Below are 17,233 nucleotides of genomic sequence, written 5' to 3'. Positions count from 1 at the left end.
TCGGGCTAAAAAATTTGGCTTTTAGCCCAAGGGTTGGAGATGGTCTTAAGAAAATTTTGTTCCGGAAATTTCTACAATTCCAGTGATGGCAGTTCCCAAACATGTTGACCATCTAGCATGTAACAACTGGCGGAGCCACTTAAGGACCATGATAGACACAGGCCCCATCAGGCTTCTGCAACTCCTACCACAACATTAGCATGTTGGTTGACAGGACTTTTCTGACCCCTGTTTTACTGAAGAAAAATAATTTTAATATAAAATAAGGTCTACTACATGGTCTGTTGCCATGGTAGCAGTTGTAAGCTATGACGTTTTCTGTGACAGCCCATCCCTGATTTTAAGAGTTTTAAAGTTTTAATAAAGGATTTTACAAAAATGCCCTTTGAGGTACGCGCATTATTCAAGATTAATCGTTGTGTCATGCCATCTAAGATTTTTTTTCTTGACATATCCTCGTAGTACTCGTCGCTACGGACGTGTGAGCGCTGACGGTTCATTATTTGGAGTTATAACGAAAAAGATTTTAAAGTTTGAAGTTTGGGCATTTTATAAATTTTATTATTAAAATTTGGATGGCCCAGATTTAATGAAGAATTAAATGGATGGCTTGGATGTAAGGAAAACAAAAATAAATAAATATAAGTGAAAAAAGGTTTTTGTGTGTGTGTGTGCGTGAGAGGAAGAAACAGAGGAAGGAGATTGGGCAGAAATGCCCAATCGGGACAAGAGAGAAGAAGGCATCAGGAGGGATTGAGAGAGGGAGAAGCCGACCAATCGGAACAGAGGAAAGGAGGAAAGGAGAGAGGGCGAGAAGCGGAGGAGAGAAGATCAGAAAACGGGTTTTCCCCCAACCCGTTTACTCGCGACACCCACACCCAAATTCCGGCAATTTTCACCGGATTTCTCACAAATTGGATCAAGGTACCACTTCCAATCAACACCTAGGCCTTCCCTCTTCATGTTTCACCCAAAAAATCATGAAATTTCGTGGTGATTTCGCGAAGAACACCCACACGGGTGCCACGACCTTCTTGTCCAAATTCTTCAAATCTTGAAATGTTTTCTTTCAATTACTAACACCATTAGTATTTCCTTAGGACCTGGAACAAAGCCTAAGCTTTGATTTGGACGGTGGAGTTGATTTGAAGGTCGAATTGGAATTCACCCAATTCTAGGGTCCGCACGGAATTTGATGAATTTGAAGTGTTTCCAGGCCAAATTGGCCTTGGCCACAGGTATGAAAGTTGCTCTACTCATTGAGATCTTAAATTCTGTATTTTTTGAGAATTTTTGGAAATAGTTGGATTTTCCGGCGAGCCGGGGCGGCCCGTGCGGTGGCGCGTGGCCATTGGGCCGCCAATGTCATTCTTAGCATGTGTTTAAGATTCTAGGTTCAGTTTTGATAATTGATGGACGTAAATTGAGTAATTGAACCTAAGTTCGTTTTGATTCGTGGTTAGGTGAAAATGTGAATTTACAATCCAACCGTCGGATCATCACTCAACTTTGATACATTGTAATACGTAATATTTGAGGATTATAGGAACTTATGGATCGGGAATCCGATATACGGATCTTTTGGAATTGGAGTTGCAAGTTCATAATGTAGAATGTTAACCGTCACTTGGTTTTGGAAATTGACGGAGATCCGACCGTTGGATGGTAATGAAATTTTGGGATGTTGTCCTAGAGGTATATTGTGGACCTTTGCAAGTTATGGATTTGAAATCTGAGTTGCAGATCTTCTGGATCGAACTACGTAGTGACGTGTTTTATATAAGTTACATATTCTATCGATATGAATTCTGAGGTTGGATTTGATTATTGTTCTAGGCGCCGATCGTCCTGACGCCTTGATGTGTGGTGCTAGGGAGTTGTTAGGCGAACTCCAGGTGAGTGGGCTGTATTTCTGTTTATACCTATATACTATTGATATTTTTCCCAGAAATTGAGTTTAAATGAAAGTACGTTTTAAAATGCCATGCATGCATATTATGAGATATATGAATTGATAATTGATGCATATATGTTAAATGGTGCTGTGGACGCACAGGTGAGTATCAGGTGAGTTTTATGTTAATCATATGATTTGTTGTTGATGTGAATTGTGTTGAGAGCTCATAACCTGCACCCCTGGTGTTAGTGCTTATATTATTCACCGCACCGCACGCTCACCTTGGATCCAAGTAGGTGCATGTTGTACAAGCCATGAGAGGGTTCCAACATGCTAGTCGTACAGACCACTAGAGGTGGTTCCGACTGGTTGGTGACCTTAGATTATGTGCACAGATGATTGATGAGAGAAGCACTAGAGCGTATTATTACACCATTCTTGTCGTACAGACTACTTTAGGTAGTTCCGACTTATGTGCAGAGTAGTGCCGTACAGGTCACAGTGGTGACTCCGGTTGGATTGGATATTGAGCTATAGAATTAACCATACAGGACCAACGGCAGGGTCTCCGGTTGATTCCTTATTTCAGCTGTTATATTGATGCATCCATATTCTGTTTTTGACATTATGGCATGGCATACTTTTTGGTTTTGATAAAGATTGATGATTTGAGATATTTGAAGGTATATGCTATTATGCTATTTTCTGGGAAAGTATACAGGTTTTACAGCGAGGGGTTAGAAATGTTTTAAATGAAATGTTTTCGAAAAACTTTGTTTTACTGACCCACTCAATTTTGTTTTGCGCCCCTCCAGGTTCTAGATAGCAGAGATTTGGTGGCCACGAGGAATCCAACGGTGTTCTGACAGAATTCACAAAAGTAGGACTCACCCTCGGGTGTTTCATCTTAGTAATTGTATTTTTTAAAGCTTCCGAACTGTGTAAATGGTTACGTCACTCTCACGTGACGGCCAGCATGCCCTCCTTCGGGACGGGGTGTGTCATTTTCAACTAGTTCACCGTTTATGATATAATTTTGTAATACCAAGTGTCCCATAAAATCTCTAAAGCCTCATCATTTCTCTTTAGTTTATAATTACCATAATAATGTAACTGTATTTTTTTTTCACTTATAAGTAGGTGATTTTAGATCAAACTCTCATTAAAAGTGAGTATACTAAAGTATTGTTGCTCACTCATTGCATCAAAATACTTATCTAGTCAACACAACAAACACCTGAAATTTTCTTACGTTATTTATATTGTGCTTAATTCCCTTAATATGACCTAGCCTAAATGCCTCTCCTAACCTCAATTTCTGGCTCTGCCACTGCAATACATCATGAATACATGAAAAACATTGTGAACACAAGACAACTCCAGTGGTAGATCTAGAGGACACGTACAACTGCAATCAAAGGCAATGTAACGAGGACATAATATTCCTTTTTAAGGTGATAGTTTTAGAAATACATGATCACCTACAATCTATTTCCTACCTTTGGCATGTCTATGTGCAATATCTTTATGTTGATCTTGTGCTACTTTCAGGTTTCTCTTCATCACTTTAATCTTTTCAATGACGTCATCCACTAGTTCTAGACCCAAAATAGCTCGTTCACCCAGTTCATTCCAACAGAATAAGGTTCTGGAAGATTTCCTATACAGCGCCTCAAATGGTGTCACACCAATACTTTTATAGAAATTATTGTTGTAAGCAAAGTCCATCAATGGTAGATATATGTCACAAGTGCCATCGAATTGTATTATAGTGGTTCTCAACATTACCTCAAATGTCTAGACAGTTCTCTCGGACTGCCCATCTATCTGAGGATGAAACAGTTATGTATAGTAATTGAGTACCCATAGCTTGATGAAAAGCTTTCCATAATTTAGAAACAAACATCACGATCAGAGACAATTGGTACAAGAACTCTATGTATCCGAACAATCTGACTAAAGAAGAGTCTAGCCAATTTAGCAATTGAATAAGTTTCACGAACCACAATGAAATGCTCTAACTTCATGAGTTAGTCAACAACAACTCAGATGCCATCATAACTATCCCGTGTCTGAGGAAGCTTATATAGAAAATCCGTAATAATCTCTTCCAATTCCAAACAGAAATAGGAAACGGTTGAGACAACCTTGAAGGTTTCTACCTCTCAACGTTGATTTGTTGACAAATTAGACATCTTTCCACATATTCAACAATGTCAATCTTCATACCCCACCAATAGTAGCATGGTCTAATAATATAATACATTTTGGTAGCACCATGATGCATAGCTTAGGCCGAAGTGTGCTTCGGTAGAATCTTTTTTTTTCTTCATCTTTAGGGACATTTAGTCAATTTCCCAACATAAGCATTCCATCTGTTTTGATTTTAAGATCTTGTCTGATATCATTTCAGACATAAATGACCATTCTTTTGAGCTGAGGGAACCCGATCAACAAGTACGTGCCTAACTTGGAAATAAGCTAAAAAGGCTCAACCATCTTCAACTCCTAATTGAACTCCAGTTTTTCTCATGTTCACAAGAGTAAGTAGATAAATCTCATGAAGAGTGAAAAAGTTGACGATAAGACTTACGATTAAGAGCATCAACTACTACATTTGCATGACCAAATGATAATCGATCGTACAGTTGTAATCACTGATTAGTTTCATATTTTAGCTTTGCCTCAAATTAAGATACTTTATGATCAAACAGACACTTCAAACTCTTGATGAACAAAAGTATGAAATGACTCTTCGTAAAGATAGTGTCGCCACATATTCAATGCCAAAACTACTAATGTCAACTCAAGATCATAAGTAGTATAGTTCTGCTCATCACATTTCAGCTACATAGAAGTATAAGTTATCGGTCTACATGTTGCATCAGCACATAACCTAGACCTTGATATAAAACGTTAGTGGAGACTTCATATTCTCCTCTCTTATGAGGAAGCGTAAGGACTGGTGCATGAGTAAGATAATACTTCAGGTCCTGGAAACTTCGCTCACAATCTTCATTCCACTCATTAGTTATTCTCTTCTGGGTCAACTTAGTAAGTGGGGTAGCTATAGAAGAGAAGTCTTTTACAAACCTTCAATAATAGCTTGCAAATTCCAAGAAACTTCTTATCTTTAACATATTCTTTTGTTGTTTACAGTTAACTACTGCAGAGAATTTTTGTGGATCTACAAAAATTTCTTAGGCAGAACTGACATGACCTAAGAAAACCATGCTAGCAAACCAAAATTGACACTTTCCTAACTTAGCATACAATCTTCTCCTTCTTAATCTTTCCAACATTAGTCTAAGATGTCTTGCATGATCTTGTTCACTCTTAGACTACACATGTATACCATCAACAAAATAGTATCACAAATTTGTCTAATCGAAAAGGCATAACATGAAGTTCATAATGACCAAACCATGTTCTAAAAGCAGTCTTCAGAATATTCTCACCACAAATCTTCAACTGATGATATCCCAATCTCAAACCAATCTTAGAGAGAACTTGGGCTCATCTTAACTGATCGAAAAAATAATCTATTATGGGAAAATGACAATGATTCTTTGTTGTTGGCTACACAAAACCTTTGTCAACTAGTTCTTGAAGCCAAACATTCATTTTCCTTAGTTCAGCTAGTGTCATCCGATACAACGTGAGATATATAAGATTGATTCTAGTTACGAGTTTGATAGAAACCTTAGTCTCTCGATCTGGTGGCAATCCAGGTAAATCTTTAAGAAATAGTAGTTCATTTCCTCGTGCAATTGATGACATCATGATATTTGGAAAGGTAGTTCATTTCTCAAATTATTCGGAGTCAACATGGTTTAAGGGAATAAGGCGCAGTTAAAGCACAATCCAGATCCTAACCTACATTTACCTTCACTGTATGTGAAACAAATAGTACACAAAGGGATAAGATCTCTTCTAAAAGAACCACTCCATGATCCATTTCCGAAAATTTTGAGCTTCTAGCCGATAACTTACTCAAACTAGGTGTAGCAGGATTTTATGCTTCATTAGATACTGAAGATTGTCTCTTCTTTAAGCAGTTTTCTGTTTCATTCAGCCAATAGACAAAGTTTCCTTGAGGTTCTTTGCCTTAAACTTATTACGAAACCCACTAAATTAATCATTACTACCTGTTGATAGGAGCATATTTATGCGACTTAGTTAGCTTGTTCTTGTGCATTTATATTGTTTTTTCTTAGTCAATTATGTATTTTAAGCTATTTTCGTGTGTTTGTAGGTTCAAATAACAAAGTTAGCAACAAAGTGCTATTTGGAGCATTTTGGAGCATTTTTGGGCCAAGATTGGATAGTGCAAGCATGGAGACATGAGGATGGACGTTTTTGAAGAATTGAAGACTAGAAATCAACATGTGTGTGTGCAAGTGTGTTGACCTACAACTCCAAACATCCATCCACTACACCCATTAAATCCACTCATTACCAAACATACACCCACTACACCCATTACATCCACTCATTACCAAACACTCACCCACTACACCCATTACATCCACTCATTACCACAACATACACCACTACCACCTTAATTAGATGGTGGTCCTCTCCCTAGCCTATAAATACATCCACCCTTCACCATAACAAGGGGAAGGAGAAAAGATCCATCAAAAGACACTACATTCACATCTCACAACTCCATACATTTACACTTTCATTCCTTGGCCGAGAGAACACAATCCACCCATCCACCCTTCACCATAACTCACCTATATCCATCCACCACCATAATTTACCACTCATCCATCAAACCACACCTTGTGCCGCAACAAAGAGAAGGAGGACCCTTGGATGTGCTTGCCATTCAAGTTGGATTGTTGGAGCATTTTTAGGTGTTTTCATTCTTTTGTTTTCAATGTCTAAATTTGTTTATCTTTGCTTTGTGAGTATGAAGAACTAAACCCCCCTTAGCTAGGGGGGAATTCGAAACCATGTTCATGCTTGCAATATGATTTGATTACCTTCAGTTGTGATTTCATAAGTTGTTAATTCAATTTGTTTAACTGCTTGATTGATAACTTATTCGTGTATGTTTATTAAGAGTGCACACTTAGTTTACATGCATGAATATGATGCTAGAGTATAAGGGAGTTTCACCTAATAGTTACAAACTTATATTCACAAGTAGTGGAGGTCGCTTATAAACGATCGTGTTAAATAAATTCTTGGCAGGAGTTTCATGCTCATCATGATAATGAATGCCTCGTCAATACTTATAGTTTTCATAATGCTTAATGATCTTTGATTGTATCTTTATTGTGCTGTTCACGTAAAGAACTTTTGAAAAATGCTTGAATTGTTGTATGCGCTTTCCCATCCAATTCAATAACTTAAGGAGAACTTGAAGGTTAATTTAAGCAGACTTAATTAACCTGGGGTGTTGAGTTTCATGATTGATCGAAAGAACAACTGAAAATTGGTTTATGTGCAAGTATGCCATGTGTGGAGAAGAACCTCCTAGCTAGCCTTCCATCCATTCAATTTACTCAAATTCGTGCAGATTTCATTAGTTCTTTAATTTACTTGTTTTGTTTTCAAATTCGTCAAAATCAAAACCCCTTTTACTTTAAAGTGTTTTATTAGTCAAAATCTATTTTGATTTGTGTTTTTAGGTGTCCCAAAAGTGTGTTAGAGTCCAAATCTGCCCAGTTTGTGTTTTTAGGCAGATTTGAGCGTTTTTAGCTTGTTTTGAGTCCTTTGAGTTTGTTTTAAGTTCTTTGAGTCTAGTTTAGTGTTTTTAACTTTGTTTATATGTTTTTAAGTCAGTTTAGAGGTTTTAGCAAGCCCTCCTAATCCCCGGTTTAGAACGATCCCTACTTGCATTTATACTACAATTTGACAACAAGAGGGTTTAATTTGTGTGTTAAGTTAATTTTCGCATCACCCGTCTATTTACCTTTCATTGTTTGTTTCTCATTCTTGCAAATATTCACTTGTTCCACACTTTGAGCAATACGAAAAGCAGATTCATACATAGCTTCACCACTATGAAAGTGCACAAGGGTTAAGTCCAGTTATGACCTGCTTCTTGTTTACTTCATCATTATCTTTGGAACTCTAGTGAACGAAATTCAGGTTTCATTGCTTGAAAACTCGTGACTTAGAAAACTTCTCTTGAACCTTGTCTTGAACATTTCCCATATCACAATTGTAGTGGTGGTAATAGATCTCTTTTCAGACTTCTGCCAATTCTTAACACTTTCTTCTAGGAAAAAATATTGCAGTGTTGACCTTCTGATCAGCAGGACATCTCATTAATTTCAATACATCCTCTATATATTCCAGCCATGATTATGAAGCTTCACTCAGTTGCGACCGTCAATGGTATAAGCTTCATGGCTAAAGACAATTTTTACTAGTGGACGACCTCTTTTTCACTTGGAATCAATTGAGCTAAAGGATCGGTCAATTGCTTTAAAGCAGGTACATTAGTTTATTCCCGCCTAGAAGGCATAATTCTATCAATAAAGACGCTAAATTATTAGCACAATAACATGCATCATCCCATGCAAATGCATAACTTCTAACCATGCTCTGATACCCAAACAAACACACCCAACCCAATAGATATCAAACACAGGGTAGAGATGTGATGGCCACTACCAAATAGGTGACGAAGCTATAAGAAAAAAAATTAAAATTTGCATGTGATAGAAAGAGCCAATGAGTTCATGTTTAGCAAAATAAAAGTTCAACTACAACAATGTCCTCACTTGGGGACACGTAGTGTTGAAACTCATTATTACATGTCACATCAATTTAGAGCATAGTAGTAGTAAATGCAATAATACTTTCAAATAGTTGTGCAATGTGCAAACAAAAACACAAGTTTTATTATAATTTATTTCAACTAGATAAAGATAGTTCTCCATATGAGAGATGCACTATTGCCTAGTCCACTTGTCGTCATTCACCGTCACTTCTGTCTCACTAGGTCTTGTGGAGGCAAAAAACAAAGTGTATGTGCGATCACATGTATCTACTTGTATATTGCCAACATCTACTAGCTCTCAAGTCATTACTAGCGTCTACTAGTATATCTATTATTTACTGGAAATAATAACACATGTAACAATATGTGGTGAAAATAAATCATAATATAATAAACTCAATTAAATATAATGTACTCAACAATCTCTAATCTAGTCTCATTCAAGAACGAAATCATTGGCATGTAAGTTTACCAAAATCATCATGTTCACCAAAACTGTTAATGAAAAGATCCACTTACAGAAACTCATATTGTTCCTCAGCAATAGGCGCTTTCCTTTCATTAAGACAAGTTATGTTTGCACCTGTATTAACACATTTAGTCACCTACTAGTCATGTAAGTTGCACCTTTATTAACACATTTAGTCACCTATTAGTCATGTAAGTTTCTGGTGTCAAATGTGATAAATGACTCTGAACTAGTGAAAACAGAGTGCACCACGTGTTTCATGACATCGAATAAACTTACGGTAAGTCTCATATGGCCACGCTCCACTGCACGCCAAGCACCGTTGTACAGGCATCATGCTCCACGGTACACGCCACCATCGTCGGCGGGTAGCCGTCTCAGTCGACCTCGCACAGCTACGTCGAAACAATTGCAGTCACCGTCCACCGCTGCCATGTGTCAAGCAAATTTGAGCTAAAGAATGTAACAGAATATAGCTTTCAGTTACATATTCCTTTACAACTAACAGAATCCTTCATTGAAGTCGTTAAGTTCGCTATTGTCGAGCTCCGTCGTTAGAATCTTTGCCGAATTCTACAATTTTTAACCCAAAACATAACTTAGTCTTCGTACATTCGTTTTCGAATCTGCTTTTTCTCACGCACTCATTAGCACAAGTACTAATTGAACAAAACTATAAAAAATGATAAAACTAATTTATACTCAGTGGTCCGTAATTATTCAACATAAACTTTGCCAAGGCATTTTCGTCAATTCATACTTTTCGGTAATAAAAGACATTTATTTAAGCTACGGGTCATAATACACAAGGAAAAGAGTACACTAACGAAAATTGAGTATACTTCTGAATAATATCCCTGAGTTTGATTAAATTTCATAATGAGAACTACTAGCATTGAAAGTCAGACAATTTATTAACAACGAAGAAGATGTTGGGTGTAGTGCACTGAGCTAAGTACAATAAAGCATCATTGCACTCAGAAATAGGTATTCAGGCTCCAAAACCTCTTCCGCATCAACTTTAGGATGAAAAGGGCGTTCTCGTTTTGCATCTAGTGTTCAAATAACCATACGAGTACTCGAAGGTTTTGCTTTATCCTCATTAAAGTGCCACAACCTTCTTGGTGTAGTTCGATTGATGAACTAGAATACCATCCAAACAATGCTCAATCTTTAGGTTAAGATAGTATCAACTGCTGCCTAGATCTTTCATCTCAAATTTCGACTTCTGCTACCAAACCGTTTTCTCAAGCTTTTCGGGAGTCCCAATAAGCTTCATTTCATCGACATAACTGAAACTATGCAAAACCAGAATGCGACTTCTTGATAAACTAGCATGGTGATATTTAATTCTTCACATATGCCTGACCAATCAATACTTAATCAGACAATAATACAACATTCGTCTGATTATTTCAATATATAGATTAAGTGCCTCAATCAAATAAGATGGTGTTCCATGGTATAGAACTATTTGGTCCAGTCAATATAAGTCATTTGAAAATTTTCATGTAGAAGTCTTATCAAGATCCCCATAGAGATACGTAGTTACCATGTCCATAAGCTGCATATTCAGTTTTTCAAAAGCTACCAAATTGATAAAGTAGCGAAACGTTATAACAGCCATTATGGGGGAATACGTCTCCTCGTAAACAATTCCAGGGCGTTGAAAGAATCCTTTCATGGTAAGGCGTGCCTTATATCACACTATTTCATTCTTCTCATTACGCTTCGTTACGAAAACCCACTTATAGCCAACATGCGTCACATTTGGAGGTGGCGGAACTACAGACCCAAATATTTTACATTTCACAATGGAATCGAGTTTGACCTCGGCTTCTTGTTTCCAGTTTGACTAATCAATTTTACGTCGGCATTCATCAACGGACCGCAGTTCAATGTCATCGCTCATCATGATATCAATAACTATTGTGTATACAAATACATCATCGACTATCATCTTATTATGATTCCAAAGTACATCTAACCTTGCATACTGACCAATATCTCTCTATACTTGGGAGGCATATTTGTCTCTACAATGGCACTTCCATAATCTAGAATACCCTTATGTGTTGGAATGTATGAGCTAGCAATGGTAGGATTCAACCTAGGTTCACTAGTGTGTGTCGTGGGTTTTCTCTTCCAAGGTTGTGAATCCTTTGATCCTACACGTCTGCCATGCTTCAGGGTAGTAGCAAATGATTGGTTGGCCACCAGTGTACCAAGCCAAGCAACAGGTGCGGCCACCCGTCCTTTGGGGCCATCTCATCCTTCCAGTGCGATGTTTCGACGTACACAAGGCACATCTATCCTTGAATGCACGTTTGCAGCTGATATATGCGATCTTGTCACTTTCACTAGGTCTAGACACAGCTCTTGCAATTTTTAGGGTTTTGGAATCCTAATTTTCTTTTCTTTTCGATATACTCACACATATTCATCATCATATAACATGCATATAGCATAGAACAGTAATCACAGTATACATAGAATAAATTAAATTCAAATAGATTAGGGTTTTACGATTACTTGGATGTTTGATGAAGATGTTGAAAAATGTACGCACGATTTCCTTGGGATCCTCTGCTTCTCACATAGACACGTTCATGCTAATAACATGTTATGAAACTAATTATAAAAGTGGGTAAGAAAAGAAGGGAATGAGAGAGAGATATGGGCTCAGGTTTATGTGAGAATTGTGTTCCACCTCCTAGCCTTATGCCTTTATTTGTACTAATCATAATGGTTTTTCTTGCCTTATAAGTAATACAAATTCTACAAGAATTTGATCTCCCAACTGCTTTGGGATTCCTATTTTAATGTACATCTTGATTTTTTTTCTCTGCATCTGTTTCTTGTTGCAGTTGATAATGGCACAAATGATTACTCAAAGTATTTATTCAAAATGTCACGCAGTAAAAGAAATAAAAGATGAAATTGTTGCAAACAGACTATAGAAATTACATCGTATCATTAATTATTTCCCACTGCCACCAGCTGGCGCTACTTACCAACTTACGAATGGCTCAAAATAAAGGATGTAATTCACAAATCAAAAGTCAGAACCCTTGTGTAAACTACAACTCAGCACCTTGTATCCTTTCTGCAAAATTAAGGACCATGCACGAGCAGTTAGCCTGTTAAACCTTGCATATGAAAATTAATTTCATCCCCCCCTCAAAGTAATATTTTAATCTTGAAACATAAATTATATGAATAAAAAATAAAATAGTAAGGTAGTTAGTACTACCGTCTAGTAGTATTTCTCTTTATGTGTAAGTGAGAGGTATATATTACTTCCGATTCTTGATGAAGCCAAGTTTGAATTGGTTATTGTGGTTGGCTCATTGTATGACTTTGGCAAAATTTTCCACATTGAATCTTAACATATCATTGTATTAGAAAAAATGATTGTATTAGTTAAAATATAGAACTACGAAAATGTGTATTGGATATATGACTTTTCCACCTACAATTCAGATAACTTTCAGACTATTTGTTTATTTCAAAAATATGTTTCCTCCAATTTTGGCAAATTCTCATGTGTGTGTGTGTATTAATTAACCAAAAAATAAATCACCAAAAAGTTAAGAATAAGTCAAGGTAAGTTACTCAAATGTAGCATCTAATAAAGGTGAAGATAGCATTTACTTCCACATCTAGATCCTGTAACCTTTTTTACCGTGATTAGCACTGCCTTGTATGATTTAGAAAGCTCTATAAATTTCAGTATTCATAGACTGAGGCATCTCTTTCTCAACACTTGTATAAATGATCTTTGTGGTCGTTGTTGGTTGTGAATGATGTTTGAATCAAAGAAAACTCATCTTCGGTTCTTTGCTTTAACAATTATTCTTCTGTACTTGCACCCTATAGCACTTACAGCTAAACCACTTGGTAATGCTAAATATATGGACTTGTATTCGAAACTGATTTCCGCACACTCATTTTCTCCTCCTACTTACTCATGTGCAGAAGGAGAAGTCGTGAGGGAATCATTTCCATCATCTTACAATGATCATCATTATTACATTCATGTTGAATTCGAATTTTTTATGCAGACCAAGAAATAGAGTTTGATTATAGAGAAGGAAGCGAGAAGGGGCCACAACACTGGGGAGAGCTTAAGAAAGAATGGACGGCATGCAAAGATGGAAAATCTCAATCACCAATAGACTTAATGGAGGATGGTGCCACCAAAGTGATCCCAACTTTTAGGGATCTTACAATGCACCATAAGCCTTCTGGTGCAACCCTCAAGAACGAAGGTCACTATATCGCGGTGAGAAAGTTAGAATCACTTTAGAGTTGTTTCATGGTTTTAAATGAGTACAATGTATGTCACATAGTATTATAGTCTAGCGGTATTTTCTTTACTTGTAAGTAAAAAGGTTTAATTGACTTTCTCACCTCTTAGTGTAGATAATATCATATATATGTTAAAAAAACATAGGGAATGCATGGTCTGTGAAGTTTTACAACGTATGTGGTAACAAAAAGTTATTTATTTATTTCCATATTGAATATCTATCGTCTGTGAGATTTGAATTCAGGATTTCATAAAAAAAAAAAAAACTGGAGATTAAATGATATAGTCAATGTGAATTCAGAAAAATGGTGACTGAAGAAACACTACATTAATATTAACCCAGCATACTCACTATTAGACCATCTCCAACCCTTGGGCTAAAAGCCAAATTTTTTAGCCCGGAAAATTTAGCTTTTAGCCCAGAAACATCTTTTCTGCTCCAACCCTTCTACCTTAAAATTTTAGCCCGGAATTATTAAAGAATGAAATTAGCCTAAATTTTTTTCTTAAATCAATTTAAAAAAAATAAATAAATATGTAGATTATTGTAAATTAATTTTATGAACATTTTGATCTAAAAAAATTTAAATTCCGATAAACATTTCGCATTTAGCCCGTGGGGAAAGTTGAGGGGTATTTGGCCCAGAAATAGCATTTGGCATTTAGCCTAAAATTTTAGCATGGGTTGGAGAGTGTTTGGGAGAGTAATTTGGGGGGTAATTTGGCTTTTAACCCAGGGTTAGAGATGGTCTTAGCAAAAATGTTAGTGTGCTGCTTTCATTTTCAAATACAGCTTTGGTTTTATTCCTCTTGCCAATTTCTTGATTATGTATTGTAATTATTTGGATCAGCTTGAATGGGAAGGTGATGCTGGATCTATCCAAATCAACGGCACAAATTACTTCCTCAAACAATGTCATTGGCACACCCCATCCGAGCACACCATCAATGGCATAAGGTCTCTCTCCCTCAGTTCCTTTGTCTTTAAAATCCAAAATGTTTCTTCCTTCTCTAAAGAGTTCTCCTCATTAGGTATGATCTAGAATTGCACATGGTACACCGAAGTGCCGACAAGAACAGTGTAGCTGTAATTGCATTCCTCTACCAAGTTGGTCCTCCCAATCCTTTTCTCTTAAAGGTGAAAATCCTCAAAACACATATATATGTAAATGAAATTTTAAGAGATTGATGGCGTTATTCCAACTGTTCCACTTTTTTCAGGTGAGCAAGGATATACTGTCTGTGATTGGTACGAAGGAGAAACACTTGGGAGTGATTAATCCAAGTGAAATAAAATGGCCTAGCTTAAGATTTTACAGATACGTGGGATCACTCACAACCCCTCCCTGTACTGAAGCTGTTATTTGGACCGTAAACGAAGGGGTACAACCCCTTTACCAACCCTAAAGAATTTTTCCTGTCTTGATATATATCAATAAACATTTAGCTAACCATAAACTGCATCCTCAGGTAAGTATTGTTTCAAGAAGACAACTGGAGTTACTTAAACAAGTAGTTGTTGATGTACGTCACCTTATCTTTGTTTAGTGGTTACTCTTTCTTTTTCTATTTTTTTTAATTTAACAATTATTTAGATTTGAACTTAGGTAAAAATTGAATAATGGAATAAAACTGACTAAAATATGTTAGCTGTCTTTATTTGTAGAGATACTTCCCTTTGGCACAATTCACCACGCGGTGTTTGTTGAACCGGTAATTATGCCACTAAAACTTAATTATGGCACAATTCACCACGTGGTGTATATATTTATTTGTAAATATATATAGCATTTGTGTCTAGTTATATCATTCAAATAAAAACACAATTATCTTTTAATCAAATATGATATGTTTTTTTTTCTTCGTACAGACTTTTAGTGTTAAAAAAAACAAGTCGACATTTAGTCTTTACACATGGGCACAATCTTTGTGGCTAATGTCAACTTGTGATGCATAGATGGCATGATTATTTGTGTGTTAAAAGAAAAGAATATGAATATAACTAATTTGACTCAATTGATGTGAAAAATATGACAAACGATATTTGTGCTTAAAAGTTGGTTGTCTGTGAGTAATTTTATATAAGTATCACGACCTCCTTCAAGATCATAAAACCTCCAGCTAAACCGAATGCTCATTGCTAGTAAATACTGTACCAAGTTTAGATACACTAGAGCATCAATTAACTTTGTATACTCATCAGTGAGGTATAAATTTTGGGGACATGCATATTAACTTTTCTCTGTTAATTATAATGCAGTATGCAGTGATGAATGCAAGGCCATTGCAACCTGCCAATGACCGAGGTATCAAGCTCTATGGCTCGACATCATGGTTAAGTGATGACAAAGTATCTCATCACACAACGATTAATGCTGCATCAAGCCCTCAAGAGTCGATCAATGCAGCGAGTCCACAAGAGAGTAGCCACAGCCCCAAACAGGGTAACCACAGTCCCCAACAGACTGTTAGACTATTTCCGCAAGTAATCGCGTGTCTGTTCGTGTGTCTTCTCCACTTGGTTATTAATTAAGATATCAAATATTTCCTTTGTTGGTTTTTTGTGCTTTCTTAGTAGCCTTGTAATCGCTTTGTAGTTTGTGTTGAATTTGTGAAACATGAGAAAACAGCATGAATTTGCTGCACCAATTGTGAGTTTCTGGTGTCCCATTTCTGGTAGCCTTTCATTTTCTACCTCAAACTCAACGAAGGACATTACTTGATTAGGTTCAAGCTCGTAATACCAGTATTTAGAAGTAATCTTAATTCGGGAGGGTAAATTCAAATTTCAACCGGGTAATGTTGTGGATACTTTGAAAAATATATCATTCTTATTTGAGGCATAAATCCTTTTTATAATCCTAGCATCACCCATTTCTAAAACAATAAGGAATCTTTAGTACGAAAAATAAATAAAAAAAACAAATGCAGACACCCCAATTATCAGAAAGGTTTAATATAAAATCATCTGGTGTGAATGGTACCATTCACCAGAACCAAATAAGAAACAAATGAATTCCAACGTATTACCCACTGAAGCCACATGTCAATAAAACTAAATATTTGTAAACAAAAATATAAGTATTTCCAATTTATTCAACCATAAGATTTTTCCATATCTTATTTAGTTGCCACTTGTTTAGTTATTAGAATTTTCTTAGGGATAGTGCAAATAAACTCACGAATAATAAGAATATCTGGATTTTTTTTTTTGGTCAATAGAATATCTGGAATTAGACCACCACACAAGCAGTTTGTAACTCAGCTAATTAAAAGCATTCATTAATCCACCCAATGACCGGAATTCGTCTCCTCTTATTACTATAGTCTAAAGTTGAGGGGATTGTTGTGGAGCCAAAAATAATCACAAGGCGACACGTGGATTCTTGGGTAAAAGATGACAAAAATACCCTTGAGGCATACTGGGATTCCTACGCGCGAGCAGCGGGCAATCATCCCTAAACCAAGTCAAAAGTGTCCAAAATAGGTAACAATTTAAAGCCTATTTCATCAAATCCTTTCTATAAGGTAATTCCTAAAACCTAATTTATTCTATATATTTTGTATTCCATTATTTAGCTAATCAATTAGCTAAATGATATTTTCCTTTTGTATTCCCTAAAAATTGATTAATTAAGGGATTAATTACCTAATCAATCCCTTAATTATCAAATAAAACACCCATTCACACCTAAAACTACTAAGAGGCCGGCCACCTCCCTTTTCCTAACCTTTTTCACCTTTCTCCATTTTATTACCCCATTTATACAAATAATCAATTTTGTAACTCCTAATTAAACTTAAATTAAA

The 17,233-nt window shown here is 36.3% G+C and overlaps 1 protein-coding gene across 2 annotated transcripts; it reads left to right on the top strand.

Annotated features, from left to right (window-relative positions):
- The first annotated feature begins 12,871 nt into the window (after nucleotides 1-12,871).
- LOC126619574 (alpha carbonic anhydrase 4-like) lies at nucleotides 12,872-16,072 on the top strand. Of its 2 annotated transcripts, XM_050287980.1 has the most exons (7): nucleotides 12,872-13,011; nucleotides 13,176-13,396; nucleotides 14,275-14,381; nucleotides 14,456-14,561; nucleotides 14,645-14,806; nucleotides 14,894-14,947; nucleotides 15,684-16,072. In XM_050287980.1, exons 1-7 carry the CDS (start codon nucleotides 12,915-12,917, stop codon nucleotides 15,954-15,956), a joined length of 1,020 nt encoding a protein of 339 aa, XP_050143937.1. In that variant the 5' UTR covers nucleotides 12,872-12,914; the 3' UTR covers nucleotides 15,957-16,072. The 2 variants fall into 2 exon arrangements, with proteins under 2 accessions (XP_050143937.1, XP_050143938.1); XM_050287981.1 differs by lacking the exon at nucleotides 14,894-14,947.
- Nucleotides 16,073-17,233: the final 1,161 nt, after the last annotated feature.

This window comes from Malus sylvestris, chromosome 4 (genome assembly GCF_916048215.2).
Source record: "Malus sylvestris chromosome 4, drMalSylv7.2, whole genome shotgun sequence".
NCBI lineage: Eukaryota > Viridiplantae > Streptophyta > Magnoliopsida > Rosales > Rosaceae > Malus > Malus sylvestris.
The sequence above is the reverse complement of the archived record's forward strand: the minus strand, read 5'-3'. Positions and strand labels throughout refer to the sequence as shown.